The following is a 15,549-nucleotide window of genomic DNA, read 5'->3' as shown; positions in this document are numbered from 1 at the left end:
TAAGAAGCAGAAATACACATGCTGCTAAATTGCTCTGTGCTGCACTCATCGCATGGCAAAACCAACCACAGATCTGAATAATGAAAACCTGACAAAATTTGGAGAGGGAGTTTCTTGAAAAAGCAATCTGGTTTACGGTTATTTACGTCAATGTAAACTACAAGTGATCACAGCTGAAACAGCATCTTATTCATGGATACCATCTACATGTCTGTTAATTGGAATTTTCCTGTTTCTAAATTATAGTTTTGAAACTATGATGTGACTCGTTTCTATTTATATTTACTACAACCGTGTGGAAACTGGAAACTGCATTCAAACAGGAAAGACTGTAGTTTGGCGAGTAACATCTCGTATAAGGACAGTAGCAGAGTCTCATGGGAATATGTATAGAGGCATTTATTCCATAGGAAACGAATGAACTTTCAGTGAACTCGGTTGATTTTGGGTGCATGACAGGCATTATAATTCTTCTGAACAAGGAAAGATGGGGAACTTCAGCAAACAAACACAGCTGAAGCCAAACATGCTGGTACAGTAGGTTTGACTAAACCAGGTCTGTATTTCAAAATGTATAGAATTAGTGGATGTAATTAATAACATACCCAGGAAACATGTGGTTTGAATAAGCTTCCATGGTTTTGTTTTGTTTTGTTTTCTTCTTCTTTCCGTCTTAATATCTTCTTTGCATATGTTCAGATGTAATTGTCAAAATGCAAAAATGATCTCATGCCCACTTTGGATAATTGTTGTTTAACTCAAAATCCAGAGCAGGCAATGAACAGCCTGTACTGTGGACTATGAAGCAAAGAAACAATCCAATGATTGACGTAGTTACATATGACATAGTTACATAAGACGAATGAAAGTGATGAATATTCATGTTGAGTTGAGTGTGAGAGGGCCAGGATGGAAATGACATTCATTTATCTTCTCAGATATTCAGTGTCCCCCGGCCTTGTCCTGATCCGTGAAATGGCTCTAGCAGGTTGCTTTCAGGAAATATCTGTAGCATTTGGTCTTGGCACAAACCCAGTGTTACACTACAGGCCCTTGTTAGCTCATCCAGCTGGCAGGCGATGAGCTTATGCCATCATGTGTTGTCCGTCATCCATCCGTCATCCATCATCTGTCATCCGTCATCCACATTTCACGAAAATCGCTTCTTCTCTCTCAATTCTTCACCAATTTTTATTCTTTTTGGCAGGAAGGTAGGTCTGCCTGTGGTGCATATAGCCTTTAACCAAATTTGCATAATTGCAATTAATAATGAAGATATGGAGTAATTAATCCCTAACGAGCAGTTTCCATACAAATCGCTTCTTCTCCCTCAATTCTTCACCGATTTTGATTCTTTCTGGCATGAAGGTACCTAGGGTGCATATGACTTCTACCCAGATTTGCTTAATTACAATTATTAATGAAGTTATGGACTAGTTAAACCTTAATGAGCAGTTCAACAAAAATCGCTTCTTCTCGGTCAGTTCCTCACCGTTTTGGATTCTTCTGGCAAATAGGTCGGTATTCCTAGGGTGTATAGACTTTCTATATATAGCTTGTATATAGCTCATATATAGTGTATATAGCTTACAACATTTATTGTGCAAGGTGGCCCACTTTAGATCGTTCCTTCTGGACAAGACGGGGCCGGAGTGAGCAACGCTGTCATTGATGGTCTTGTTTAAGTCTACTAACTCCAATTAGATGTTTCGCCTCCTTCTTGGGTACTTTAGCTGAAAAAATAAAATATAAGGATGATATGACTGAAAACAGAAAGTACTGATACTGTGGAAGGTATGGCAGCCAGAGGAAGGTGGGCGGATGTTTTTAGTTGGTAAACTGTTCTGAACCCAATCATATTAAGGTGTGTAAAAATCACAATAATCTACCAACCAAATAGTATCTGCTCAGTGGTGGTCCTGTGTTGGCTCAGTTCCACATAGTTTTGTACATAGCATCAGGTGGGCGACAGTAAGTAATTTTAAATGTATAAATGATGGGTTTACCTGATAAAATTGTTTTAAAAAATAATCCAACTACATATTGTCATAGGTTTACAGTCAGATACACAGTTATTGGCACCCTTGGGAAAGATGGGCAAAAATGTTAATTAGCTTAATGTCACACTGAAATGTAAGAGAAATCGAACCTTTAATTGAAGTGACATTTATTAAAAGAAAAAAAAAGTGAACAAACTCTCATCTAATGGCAGCCCTAGACATTCTTATGAACAAAATATAACCGACTCATGTTTCCATTCAAATGTTCCTTTTTTAATATTCAGAAATCCAAAGCCATCATCCATGACTTTGTGTTTCACTGGGGTATAAATATGAGGCGACACAGAGGCCAAATTCCTTTAGTCATTCATCATGGGGAAGATTAGTGAATAAATGAAAACCAAATGTGTTGACATTTACAAATCAGGCAATGATTATAAAAATAGTCACACAAGGGTGTATTTTGTCCCCATTCAGGGTGAGAAGGCAAGAAATTCTCAGTATTTTTTTTTTTCAAAAATTCTCAGGATTTTTCCCCCCGCGGCTCACAGATGGAGATTTGCAGAAAATTATCCCTAAATCTACAATTAAATGCCACCTTTATGTCAACAAACTAATTGGAATAAATCTTTTCTTTCTTTTCTTTCATCTAACCACAAACGTAATCACCTGGCATTCACTACTGGAAGTATGGCTGGAACCTGGTCTTGTGGTGATGAGACAAAAATGTAGCTTTCCAGTGACATTCGAGAAGGGTTTGGCATGAAAAGAAGGATCATTATACAGAAGAGATCCGGATCACGTTTTAGCAGCGTGTAGGATCTGTGAGGCTGTGGGGCTGTTTTTCCAACAAAGGCAGGATACATGGCATTATGGCAAATTGGTCAGAAGGGCACTGATTCAAATATGTGCAAATCCACACAAGACATTTGGCATAACCATCCATGTCCCCTAACCCAAACCTCAATGAAAATCGGTTGGGTGAGCTGAAGAGAGGAGGCCACAAGAGAAATGATACGCAAGGCGTGTACTGAACAAGACTGAGAGATACACAAAATGAAATATTCTAATATTTTGAGATACGGGCAGCGGCACGGTGGTGTAGTGGTTAGCGCTGTCGCCTCACAGCAAGAAGGTCCGGGTTCGAGCCCCATGGCCGGCGAGGGCCTTTCTGTGTGGAGTTTGCATGTTCTCCCCATGTCCGCATGGGTTTCCTCCGGGTGCTCCGGTTTCCCCCACAGTCCAAAGACATGCAGGTTAGGTTAACTGGTGACTCTAAATTGACCGTAGGTGTGAATGTGAGTGTGAATGGTTGTCTGTGTCTCTGTGTCAGCCCTGTGATGACCTGGCGACTTGTCCAGGGTGTACCCCGCCTTTCGCCCGTAGTCAGCTGGGATAGGCTCCAGCTTGCCTGCGACCCTGTAGAAGGATAAAGCGGCTAGAGATAATGAGATGAGATGAGATTTTGAGATACCGAATTTCTGATTTTCATGAGCTACAAGCCAAAATCATCAAAAATTAAAAAAAAAGGCTTGAAATATTTCACTTTACAAGTCATGAATATAGACTATATGAAAGTTTACCTTTTTTGAATTATATTATGAAAAAATGAACTTTTTCATGATATTCCTTTTTGGATGGATGGATGGATGGATGGATGGATGGATGGATGGATGGATGGATGGATGGATGGATAGATAGATAGATAGATAGATAGATAGATAGATAGATAGATAGATGGATGGATGGATGGATGGATGGATGGATGGATGGATGCAGTTAACTAATGAGCCGATCATGTGGCAGCAGTGCAGTGCAAAACAATCATGCAGACAGGTCAAGACTTTAAGTTAATGTTTATATCAGAATGAAGAAACGTGTGATCGTTGTGAATTTCACCATGGCATGGATGTTGGCAACAGACGGGCTGCTTTGAGTATTTCATAAACTGCTGATCTCATGGGAATTTCACACACAATGGTCTCAAGACAGTCTCCAGACAGAATGTTGCAAAAAAAAGAATTGAATGAGCAATAGTTCAATTTCTGTGGGTGGAAACAACTTGATAAGTGCGGTCAGAAGGAAATGTCCAGATTGGTTCAAGCTGCCAGAAAGGATATAGTAACTCATATAATCACTCTTTACAGCCGTGGTGAGCAGAAAAGCATCTCAGCATGCACAAAATATTGAACCTTGAGGTGGATGGGAAGACCACATTGGGTTCCACTCCCGTTGGCCAAGAACAGGAATCTGAGGCTATCATGGGCACAGACTCACCCAAACTGGACAGTTGAAGGTAAGAAGGGGAAAAGAAAATCACCTGCCCATAATAGCCCCAGATTCCTGTTCTTGGCTGACAGGAATGCAACCAGATGTTGTCTTCTGCTGTTGTAGCCCATCCACCTCAAGTGTATACATATAATATACGTATACAGTACTGTGCAAAAGTCTTAGGCACATGTAAAGAAATGCTGTAGACCAAAAATGGCTTAAAAATAATTAAATTAAATGTTTTAACATTAAAAAACACTATAAACCATCATCAGTAAGCCATAATAAATGAAACAAAGTCAGTATTTGGTGTGAGACGACTCTTTGCTTTAAAAAAAAAAAACAGTAGTCTCAGGTACAGTAAGTGCAGTTTTATAAGGAAATGAGCTGTAGGTTTTACTGAGCATCTTACAGAACCAGCCACAGTTCGTCTGGACATTTTCACTGTCACACTCGCGTCTTCATTTTGGAGCAAAACCCAGCAGCCTTCATTAGGTTTTCCTTTTTAATCTGAAAAGTGCTCTCTTGTATAATATGCTGCTCAGATATAAGCTTTTTTTCTGCAGCATTTAATTTTGTGCTGGAAAACGAACGTTTGGACTCTAAAATGTTTTTGTGCTGACTCGGTAATGTAGAAGTCATAAAATAGAAATCTATAACAAAGTCTGTATGAAAAAAATAGGGTGCCTCAGAATTCTGCACAGTACTCTGTGTGTGTGTGTGTGTGTGTGTGTGTGTGTGTGTGTGTGTGTGTGTGTGTGTGTGTGTGTGTTTTATATAATCAGGTAATATAATGCACTGAAGTTGAAGTTAAATGTAGACTTGTGCCATGTTGAGGACCAAAATCCATATTAAATCTTAATAGAACATCAAAATAAAACTGACCTTTTCCTAGCAGCGTCAGCCAGCTGGCATTTTGGAACCATGTGTTATATTTTGTTTTTTAACCAGCGATTGATTGAAAAACAATTCTGTCATCGACTGTATCTTTTTCGGTTTTAATATTTTCTATTACGACTTTAACATTTTAGAGGTCCAGAAAAAGCATCATATTTTTATGAGCTTCAGATAGTCTCATCATTACCTCATGTTTTATAGCTCTCATTATCTTTGCTACAGTGCACTCACAATTTCCGTTGGAATTAATGATACTTGCTTGCCATTGTTGGGGCAGTGAGGTTCAGGGCGGTCATCACTTGTTTTGTGTTTGTGTGATGATATGTATTACAGTGACATCAGGCTAAATTGCAATTTTACTTGGATTCTGGCCTCTTTTTGTCAATAGCGCTTAGTTTTGTGCAGACTTTGTGCAGAAAAGCAGTGGAGATAAGAAGGCCGACTATAAAGTCAATATCAGGTTGGATTTATTAAGCTGAAATCACACTTTGTGAAATATTTCAGTGTAAAACACCACTGTATTTTTGACTTTTCTACTGTTTTTGAGTGTGTTTTGTGAACACAGTCTTATGTATTTTATTGTAGACGTGCGGATCTCTGCTTTTGAGATGATACAATGCATAGACTGACGTGTGAAATATACACTGAAAGCAGCCCATCCATCCATCCATCCATCCATTATCTGTAGCCGCTTTATCCTGTCCTACAGGGTCGCAGGCAAGCTGGAGCCTATCCCAGCTGACTACGGGCGAAAGGCGGGGTACACCCTGGACAAGTCACCAGGTCATCACAGGGCTGACACACAGACACAGACAACCATTCACACTCACATTCACACCTACGGTCAATTTAGAGTCACCAGTTAACCTAACCTGCATGTCTTTGGACTGTGGGGGAAACCGGAGCACCCGGAGGAAACCCACACGGACACGGGGAGAACATGCAAACTCCACACAGAAAGGCCCTCGCCGGCCACGGGGCTCGAACCCAGGACCTTCTTGCTGTGAGGCGGCAGTGCTAACCACTACACCACCGTGCCATCCCTGAAAGCAGCCAATCATTCAATTTGAAATGATGTGATTCAGTGTTATACAAACAGTTCAGTTTTAAAAGACAAAATGTTGCGGATTGGGAAAGATCCTTCATTGGGACTGACAGGTACAGAGGCCACACCTATTTCAATGGCACTGACAGGTGCAAAGGTCACACCTTCATTAGGACTGACAAGACAGAGGCTACGCCTCCTTCACAAGGACTGATTGATATAGAGGCCATGCCTCCTTGATTGGGACCAGGGGTACAGAGGACATGCCTCCTTCCCTGTAGCTGACAGGTAAAGAGGACACACCTCCTTCACTGCAACTTAAAAAAGCCATCCCTCTTTCACTGAGACTGACAGGAACACTGGCCACATGTCCTTCACTTTGTCTCCTGGGACTGACATTTTAATTCACTTTGGATTATTTGCAGCAGGGTTTTGTGTGTGTGTGCGTGTGTGTGAGAGAGAAAGAGAGAATGATGAGCAAATGTTATCTATGAACAACTAAACAGTTGAATACATCATCTGTGATACGGCTTGGTGTCATAAACAGTCTGTCAAACCAAGCTGTTCTTGTTTGTGTGTGTGTGTGTGTGTGTGTGTGTGTGTGTGTAAGAGAGAGATCAGCATTGACACTGACCTGTAAGTGTGTATTTATTCTCTGTCTCAGATGGGAGGTAAGCATGTGGAATGCATGCTCAGTGTCGTGCGGCGTCGGGTTGCAGACTCGCAGCGTGTGGTGTGTGAGGTCTGTAGGAATCAATCAAAGTGAGCCAGCATCAAACTCTGAGTGCCGAGGACCCCGCCCTACAGAGGTTCAGGCCTGCAATCAAGTGCAGTGTGTCCCCACCTGGGAAACCACCGAGTGGCAGGAGGTGACATCACACACACACACATATTTCCATGTTATCTTGGTAAAATACAGTGTCTTGCAAAAGTATTCATCCCCCTTGGTGTTTGTCCTGTTTTGTTGCATTACAAGCTGGAATTAAAATTGATTTTTGGGGCGTTAGCACCATTTGGTTTACACATGTCTACCACTTTAAAGGTGCGAATTGTTGTTGTTTTATTGTAAGGCAAACAATAATTAAGATGAAAAGCAGAAATCTGGATTGTGCATAAGTATTCACCCCCTTTCGTATGAAATCCCTAAATAAGAGCTGCTCCAACCAGTTCACTTCATAAGTCACATAATTAGTTGATTAAGATCCACCTGTGTGCAATCAAAGTGTCACATGATCTGTCACATGATGTCTGTATAAATCAACCTGTTCTGGAAGGACCCTGACTCTGCAACACTACTAAGCAAGTAACATGAAAACCAAGGAGCCTCCAAACAGGTCAGAGACAAAGTTGTGAAGAAGTATGGATCAGGGTTGGGTTATAAAAAATATCCCAAACTTTGAATATCCCAGGGAGCACCATTAAATCCATTATAACAAAATGGAAAGAATATGTCACCACTACAAACCTGACAAGAGAAGGCCGCTCACCAAAACTCACAGACTGAGCCAAAGAGGCATTAATCAGAGATGCAACAAAGACACCAAAGATAACACTGAAGGAGCTGCAAAGATCCACAGCGGAGATGGGAGTATCTGTCCATAGAACCACTTTAAGCTGTACACGGACCAGAAAAACATCATTGCTTAAGAAAACACATTTGGAGTTTGCCCAACAGCATGTGGCAGACTCCCCAAACATATGGAAGAAGATTCTCTGGTCAAATGAGACAAACATTGATCTTTTTGGTCATCATGGGAAACGCCATGTGTGGCACAAACCCAACACCCTGAGAACACCATTCCTACAGTGAAGCATGGTGGTGGCAGCATCATGCTGTGGGGATATTTTTCATCTGCAGGGACAGGAAAGCTGATCAGGACTGAAGGAAAGATGGATGACACTAAATACAGGGCAATTCTGGAGGAAAACCTGTTTAAGTCAGCCAGAGGTTTGAGACTGGGACGAAGGTTCACGTTCCAGCAGGACAACGACCCTAAACCTACTGCTAAAGCTACACTGGAGTTGTTTAAAGGGAAACATTTAAATGTCTTGGAATGGTCTAATCAAAGCCCAGACCTCAATCCAATTGAGAATCATAACTTGGAGTTTGATGTACACCAACGCAACCCATCTAACTTGAAGGAGTTGGAGCAGTTTTGCCTTGAGGAATGGGCAGAAATCCCAGTGGCTAGATGTCCTAAGCTAATAGAAACATACCCCAAGAGACTTGCAGCTGTAATTGTAGCAAAAGGTGGCTCTACAAAGTATTGACTTTGGGGGGTGAATACCTATGCACACTCCAGATTTCAGGTTTTATTTTTTCATCTTAATTATTGTTTGTGTCACAAGAAAACAACCATTTTCACCTTTAAAGTGGTAGGCATGTCGTGTAAATCAAATGGTGCTAACCCCCCCCCCCCCCAAAATCCATTTTAATTCCAGGTTGTAATGCGACAAAACAGGACAAACACCAAGGGGGATGAATACTTTTGCAAGACACTGTTCTTACACCTGGTCTAGTGCAATTGTTTGTCTGAACTTTGTCCAATTACTTTATATCTCTTGAATAAGACTCAAATTCCTCCAATTTCTCACTTTATTTCAAACCATACTGTTATTGTTATTGTACTAAAAGGGATGATAGGTGTGTGACTGGAGTTAGTATTACATGTACAGTTGTACAGTCTGAATGAAATCACAACAATTTGGAAAAAAGAAGACTGGACTTCAGTTTTATGTGAGGATTTCTCAGAGCTAAACAGTACTGTTTTTATCATTAATTATTTTGAATTGTTGTGTTTACTTGTTCATTTGTTTTGTGATCATGTGATAAATATGGATTGCAGTTACCATTACACAAAACTGTGATTGTAAACATGGATTCACTCTTGAATAGCTGTTCCACTAAGTATTAATGTACGCAATCGTCTTTTATTATTTTTTTAACATTTGTGTGGCCACAAATTAATATATTGAGATCACAAGCTAAGTTTCTTAAGCTTTTCTTTGTGAGTACTTAACTCATGGCAAATATCATAATTCAACATGAAGCAGACGGCGAAATCAATTTAATCAGACCAGTGTGACCAGAGGAACCATGGAGCTTACTGATAATATTACACTTTACATCAATCTTGGACTGACACATAAAAACATGCTTAAGTAATTGGCATTGTGACATGGATACAATATAAATCCGTGTCACCTGAAATGAATTCTCAAAGCGAATAGACCTTTTCGCCCATTCCCAACAAATAATTAACTAGAGGCCACATATTAAGTATGACATTCCCCCAAAATATTAATTCGTGAGCTTAAGTTACACAAGTCACAGCATGATGGGTCAACTTTGGTGTCTCTTTTGAACTTTGTCCTCAGTATATTCATTCATAGCCATGCCTTATAACAAAATAACTTCCATGTCACCTCAGATACTCCGAATTATGTACTAATTGACTAAAATTATCAGTTTGGGAGCATGAAAACACTAATATGATGCAACATTGTCTTAGCCCATGCTTCTTATATTAAACTGTGGAAGGATAAACATTTGAAAAACCTCCGCACATATAAGTATCATTATATCAGTACATGTGGATGGATTGTGATGAGTGCTGTCAACATTTATTTGAAAGCATCTTGGTTGTTGCAACAATCTTGATTTTCCATTATATGAAGAAAAATGTTACAGGATGTTCACGCAACCCCTTCTTTGTTGTTCCATCTAATAGATAGATTATAGTTCAATGTATTATAGATTAAAAACTACATGCAAAAAATTTTATTCTGAATGTATGCTGTTTAATGCAAAATACTTTTCTAACAGGTGGCATGGTGGTGTACTGGTTAGCACTGTCGCCTCACAGCAAGAAGGTTCTGGGTTTGAGCCCAGTGGCCAACGGGGGCCTTTCTGTGCGGAGTTTGCATGTTCTCCCCGTGTCCGCATGGGTTTCCTCCGAGTGCTCTGGTTTTCCCACACAGTCCAAAGACATGCAGGTTAGGTTAACTGGTGGCTCTAAATTGACCGTAAGTGTGAATGGTTGTTTGTCTCTATGTGTCAGCCCTGCGATAGTCTGGCAACTTGTCCAGGGTGTACCCCGCCTCTCACCCATAGTCAGCTGGGATAGGCTCCAGCTTGCCTGCAACCCTGCACAGGATAAGCGGCTACAGATAATGGATAGATGGAAGGACGGACTTTTCTGGCACAGTGGTATCTGCAGCAGTAGTGTATGAATTCTTGCATATACAAATGTATCGCGAAGTGTATATGCACATAAAGAAGTCATAAATGTATGTCTGCTTTCAGAGAAGCTAATTGTGCTACACTTGTGCTGGCTCTGTACTCTGTGTGATCAGTATGTGTGTAGCAATGTATTACAATGCAAAAATATTAATGTGTGTTGAATAGAATCATGTAAAATCCATCCATTATCCATAACCGCTTATGCTGTGCAGGGTCGTGGGCAAGCAGGAGCCTATCACTACAAAGTGATAAGCAATTAGATTCTATAACTTTTGATACAGTCAGTGCTGCATTTACATAGCCCAACACTATGTAGACATTAAAGTCTGTTCATAGGCAAATTAAATTGTGCATGCTAATTTGACTCAGATGGACAATACACCCAATGTAGCTCCAGCAGTAAGTCCATGGCTAAAGGCAACAAGTTATCTCATGCCTGCAACTTGTGGTAGTGAAGTTGGGGCATATTTTCCTTGCTGATGAAGGCTGACAGCCAATAGACACAACATTACAAGTACATAAAAATGTGTTATATATCCACAGCTAATATGAGCAACTTGCCAATGCATTTGCACAACAAGTGTTGCACAAAAAGTTTCCATCAGTGAATATCCATCCATCATCTGTAGCTGCTTATTCTCTACAGGGTTACAGGCAAGCTGGAGCCTATCCCAGCTGACTGTGGGTGAGAGGCGGGGTACACCCTGGACAAGTCACCAGATCATCACAGGGCTGACACATAGAGACACACAACCATTCACACTCATTCACACCTACGGTCAATTTAGAGCCACCAGTTAGCCTAACCTGCATGTCTTTGGACTGTGGGGGAAACCGGAGCACCCGGAGGAAATCCATGCGGACACGGGGAGAACATGCAAACTCCACACAGAAAGGCCCTCGTCAGCCACTGGGCTGGAACCCAGAACCTTCTTGCTTTGAGGTGACACCACTACACCACCGTGCCGCCCACACTGAAAATCAGAATTCTATTAATTATGCATCTAATGCAGTTTCACTACTTGTACACCAATCACAGAGTTCAATTATACAGAGAACATGCTAGTCACATGATTGCATTCTATCATGGAGGGAATACACTGTTACAGGAAATCATCTGCAAGATCACAATGACTGACATGCATTATAGGTTATATGGTTACACAACCATGTTATAGCAGTTACAAAGCTCTCTTCTGTAGCTTTCAAACACCAGCCCCATTTCACTGCAATCTACAGTGCCCGAGAAAGAAACCACAGAAATCGGTCAGTTTAGCCGACTTTGGAGCTCTATTTCCAGATAAAATGATGCTGCTGCAAGTGTTGCAACAGAGTTCATTATATTTCAGTCTATCATTTCCCCAGGTCAGAGATTTTGTTCATTCAATCAATTTTGGGGGGTATTTATTTATTATTTGTTTGTTTATTTATTTTCTTTTAAGATCTGTTGAGCGTGTAGTACATTTTATGCACAATATTAAACCAAACAAAAGCAATTTTTGACTTTTAGACAGACAAAAATGCAATTTGTTCTGCATTGTTTGATTCAGAAATAGAAACAGCTTTTCAGTCATAATTTTTCTTCATTCAGATATTGTTGAAATATTCTGACAATCAAATTGAATCAAATCATGACAGGAGTGTAGCACTATACCCTTAGTGCTTAGTGACTACACTGTGTGTTTTTTGTGCATTTCAGTGCTCCAGTTCGTGTGGGAGAGGGATGCAGTGGCGTAATGTTTACTGCAGGCAACGTTTGGCCACAGGGAGCTATCGCCGCTTGCAAGACGAGGAGTGTGACGGAGTTAAACCCGATACACACCGGCCGTGTGTCAGCACACAGTGCCTGAAACCTCACCTCGTGGGTGGGGAGTGGTCCAAGGTGGGAATGTTTCTCTTTTAGGCTGAACATACGAATGTTTTTGAAAGTCTCCCGTGCTTTGATTAGTATTCCGAGTGTATGTGTCAAATCCATTCAATGTTTTGATTATATTGGGTGTATTTATGATTAGTGCTTTGTATTATTTTCTTTCAATGTGTATGTTTTCAGTGCTCTGTGACATGTGGGAAGGGAATCCAGCGCAGAGAGCCTGTGTGTCGAAGGCAGACAACATCTGGTCAGCTGGTCACTCTGGACAAATCTGTGTGTATCGGCCTTCAACCACCATCTCTAATCAGAAGCTGCCGAATGAGTCCCTGCAACAGTGAGACTCTATTCTTTCTCTTAGTGTTTTTCTTTCTGTCTCTTTTTCGGAACAATTGCTTAATAAAATGATCACACGACAGTATTATTCTCTGAGTCTGGACCGAATTAGCACTTTTTAGCCCCCAGCATGATGCTTATGGAATGATGTTGGTGTGAATTGTTTTGCTAATTACTGAATGTCTGGTGTATGTCCAAAGAGGTCCCAGAACTGTTCGATATAGCCCAAGAGCATTAGCTCAAAATTGAGTCCAACCCGGAACAAATTAGTAACAAGCTGAATTTTTCAGAATATGTTCAGAATACCCTTAGGAATAACATACTAAAAGTCCCCGGGGAATCCACCTTGTGCTCTCTGAGAAATTCAAGATGGCGTCCAAAATGGCTGCCGATTGGAGATTTTTCAATATCTCAGGGATAAAGCATAATATAAATGCAATTAAAATGTTAAATTATATGTTCTCTCATACAAGCAATGCAAATTCACCATTGTCACACTGTTAAAATTAAAATTAACCAAGATTACAAGGTCATTAATGTGGAAATTACATGGAATTTGATGGTTGACATGATTGACAGATTAGCTTAGTAGGCTACCTACATACATGAACATAATGTAAGACAACAATTAGACATCAATTTCCTTAATATTTAGTGCATCTTTAAGCTTTGATAAAATATTAAAGGGAAATTAGGCGGCACGGTGGTGTAGTGGTTAGCGCTGTCGCCTCACAGCAAGAAGGTCCGGGTTCGAGCCCCATGGCCGGCGAGGGCCTTTCTGTGTGGAGTTTGCATGTTCTCCCCGTGTCCGTGTGGGTTTCCTCCGGGTGCTCCGGTTTCCCCCACAGTCCAAAGACATGCAGGTTAGGTTAACTGGTGACTCTAAATTGACCGTAGGTGTGAATGTGAGTGTGAATGGTTGTCTGTGTCTATGTGTCAGCCCTGTGATGACCTGGCGACTTGTCCAGGGTGTACCCCGCCTTTCGCCCGTAGTCAGCTGGGATAAACTCCAGCTTGCCTGCGACCCTGTAGAAGGATAAAGCGGCTAGAGATAATGAGATGAGATGAGATTAAAGGGAAATTAAATTTGAGAACTCTATCTTCTAAAACTACAATGGCAAGCTGTTTCAGTACACTTCTTCAACATTCCGGCGACTTTCATGACAAAAAGGTCTGCCTCAATAAAAGCTCTTGCTTATAAACAATGAGTAGACTTAAACACTTCTCAGTGCCTCAGTTGTAATGCTTGGACCTTTGTTGTACCATCAGTGAAATAGGGAATTTATTCAAGCTTGTTTAAGGGTGGAAAAAAATTAATCTTTGAGTTTCTAGCGCCAGTCTTTACTACTAGCAATGCCAGTGTGTTCAGACAAAAAATGACTAAACTCAGCATGACCTTTTAAAAATGACTGAACTCAGCATGACCTTTTAACATGCCATTTTTCATTTTACACCACCAATTTACTTTAATTAATATTAATGAAAATAAGTGCTCCAACCCCTAGTAATTGTGTTTGTTGTTTTGTGAACAGAATAGGATGATACGGAGTGAACGAGTAACCAATGGATCCACACTATACACAAATATACTGTTATAATAATGTGTATATTGTTATTATATAATGTTAATACACAATGTAATTAATACACACATGTTGGAATTTACTGTCCTACCCTACAAAACATATATTCTGACCTTTTAACTGCATTAATATGGGCAGATCTCCATTTGGTGGCCATTTTGGACGCCATCTTGAATTTCTCAGAGAGCACAAGGGGGATTTCCGGGGACTTTTAGTATGTTATTCCTAAAGGTATTCTGAACATATTCTGAAATTTTCAGCTTGTTACTAATTTGTTCCAGGTATAACCCTATTACTTTTGGGCTAATAAAAGCATCAAGAACAGTGCAATATAACATCTGCTGTGATGGAAACCATAACAGTTGTGGAACATTTGTCTATTGCTTTGTGAGAGGACTAGAAAGTTTGCAAAAATTAAAAGGATTGAGTTATTAGTTTTCATGTCATTCAGTTCTGAGTAAGCAATATGCATACAAAGCATACTGTACATATCAGTAAAAAGCCATGGTTTCAGTGAGATAACGCTCATCAGAAATAACAGGCTTGGTGCTCTTCGCCTTCATTCCATCCATTATTTTCTGATATCAGGATGCCTTGTTCTATTATGTCCAAAAGCACCTTTTATCTCTTCAGAAAAATTTAGGCTACAGGTATGCTGTATGTTTTAATGCATAAAAATAACCGAGAAGCAGTCAGTTAATACTACTATTTGACACCAAAATTCAACCAACCAACCAACCAACCAATAACTCTGAAGTAGATTTAACAAGCAAAATTATTTTTCAAAGAATTATTTCTAATCTTTAAAAATATATATATTTTTTATTTTTTCGCGGTCCGTTTTCCATCAAATACTGCACTCTGATTGGCTGGTGAGTGGGTCCGTATCCTATGATACGGACCCCGGTTATGGACCGCTGGCGACTCGCTTGTTCACAACAACAACAAACATAGTAGCATTATTTGTCAACATTTATCTTTTTTTATAAGATTTATTTATAAGATTATCAAAAATCTTATAAATTTTTGCCAGTGTTTCTCAGTATAATAGCATTAATTTTACAGCATGGATAGCGATAACGACAGTCTTCACAGCGAAAGCAAGTTTTACTACCCTGAGGAAGATGAAATAAAAGAAAACATTTCAGGAGAAAGCTAAAAACCTCTAACTTGTGCGAATGCTGAGCAAAAACATGGCTGAATCCTGAATGACTCAATTTTGTATAAATAGGGGACTACATAGTCGGCAAAATGTAGTTTTTTTTTTTCCCTGTCATGAAAGTGCACTTGTATACCGAGGAGGAAGC

General features: G+C 40.1%; 1 protein-coding gene across 1 annotated transcript in view; it reads left to right on the top strand.

Moving 5' to 3' along the window:
* adamtsl3 (ADAMTS-like 3) overlaps positions 1-15,549 on the top strand; it is a 464,545-nt gene that overhangs the window by 385,660 nt on the left and 63,336 nt on the right. The window contains exons 18-20 of the mRNA XM_060941127.1: positions 6,878-7,082; positions 12,156-12,338; positions 12,507-12,660. Coding sequence (XP_060797110.1) covers positions 6,878-7,082; positions 12,156-12,338; positions 12,507-12,660 — 542 coding nt within the window. The remainder of the gene's footprint in view (positions 1-6,877; positions 7,083-12,155; positions 12,339-12,506; positions 12,661-15,549) is intronic.

This window comes from Neoarius graeffei, chromosome 15 (genome assembly GCF_027579695.1).
Source record: "Neoarius graeffei isolate fNeoGra1 chromosome 15, fNeoGra1.pri, whole genome shotgun sequence".
NCBI classification, from domain to species: domain Eukaryota; kingdom Metazoa; phylum Chordata; class Actinopteri; order Siluriformes; family Ariidae; genus Neoarius; species Neoarius graeffei.
Note: the sequence above shows the minus strand (reverse complement) of the source record. Positions and strands in the feature narration are given on the sequence as shown.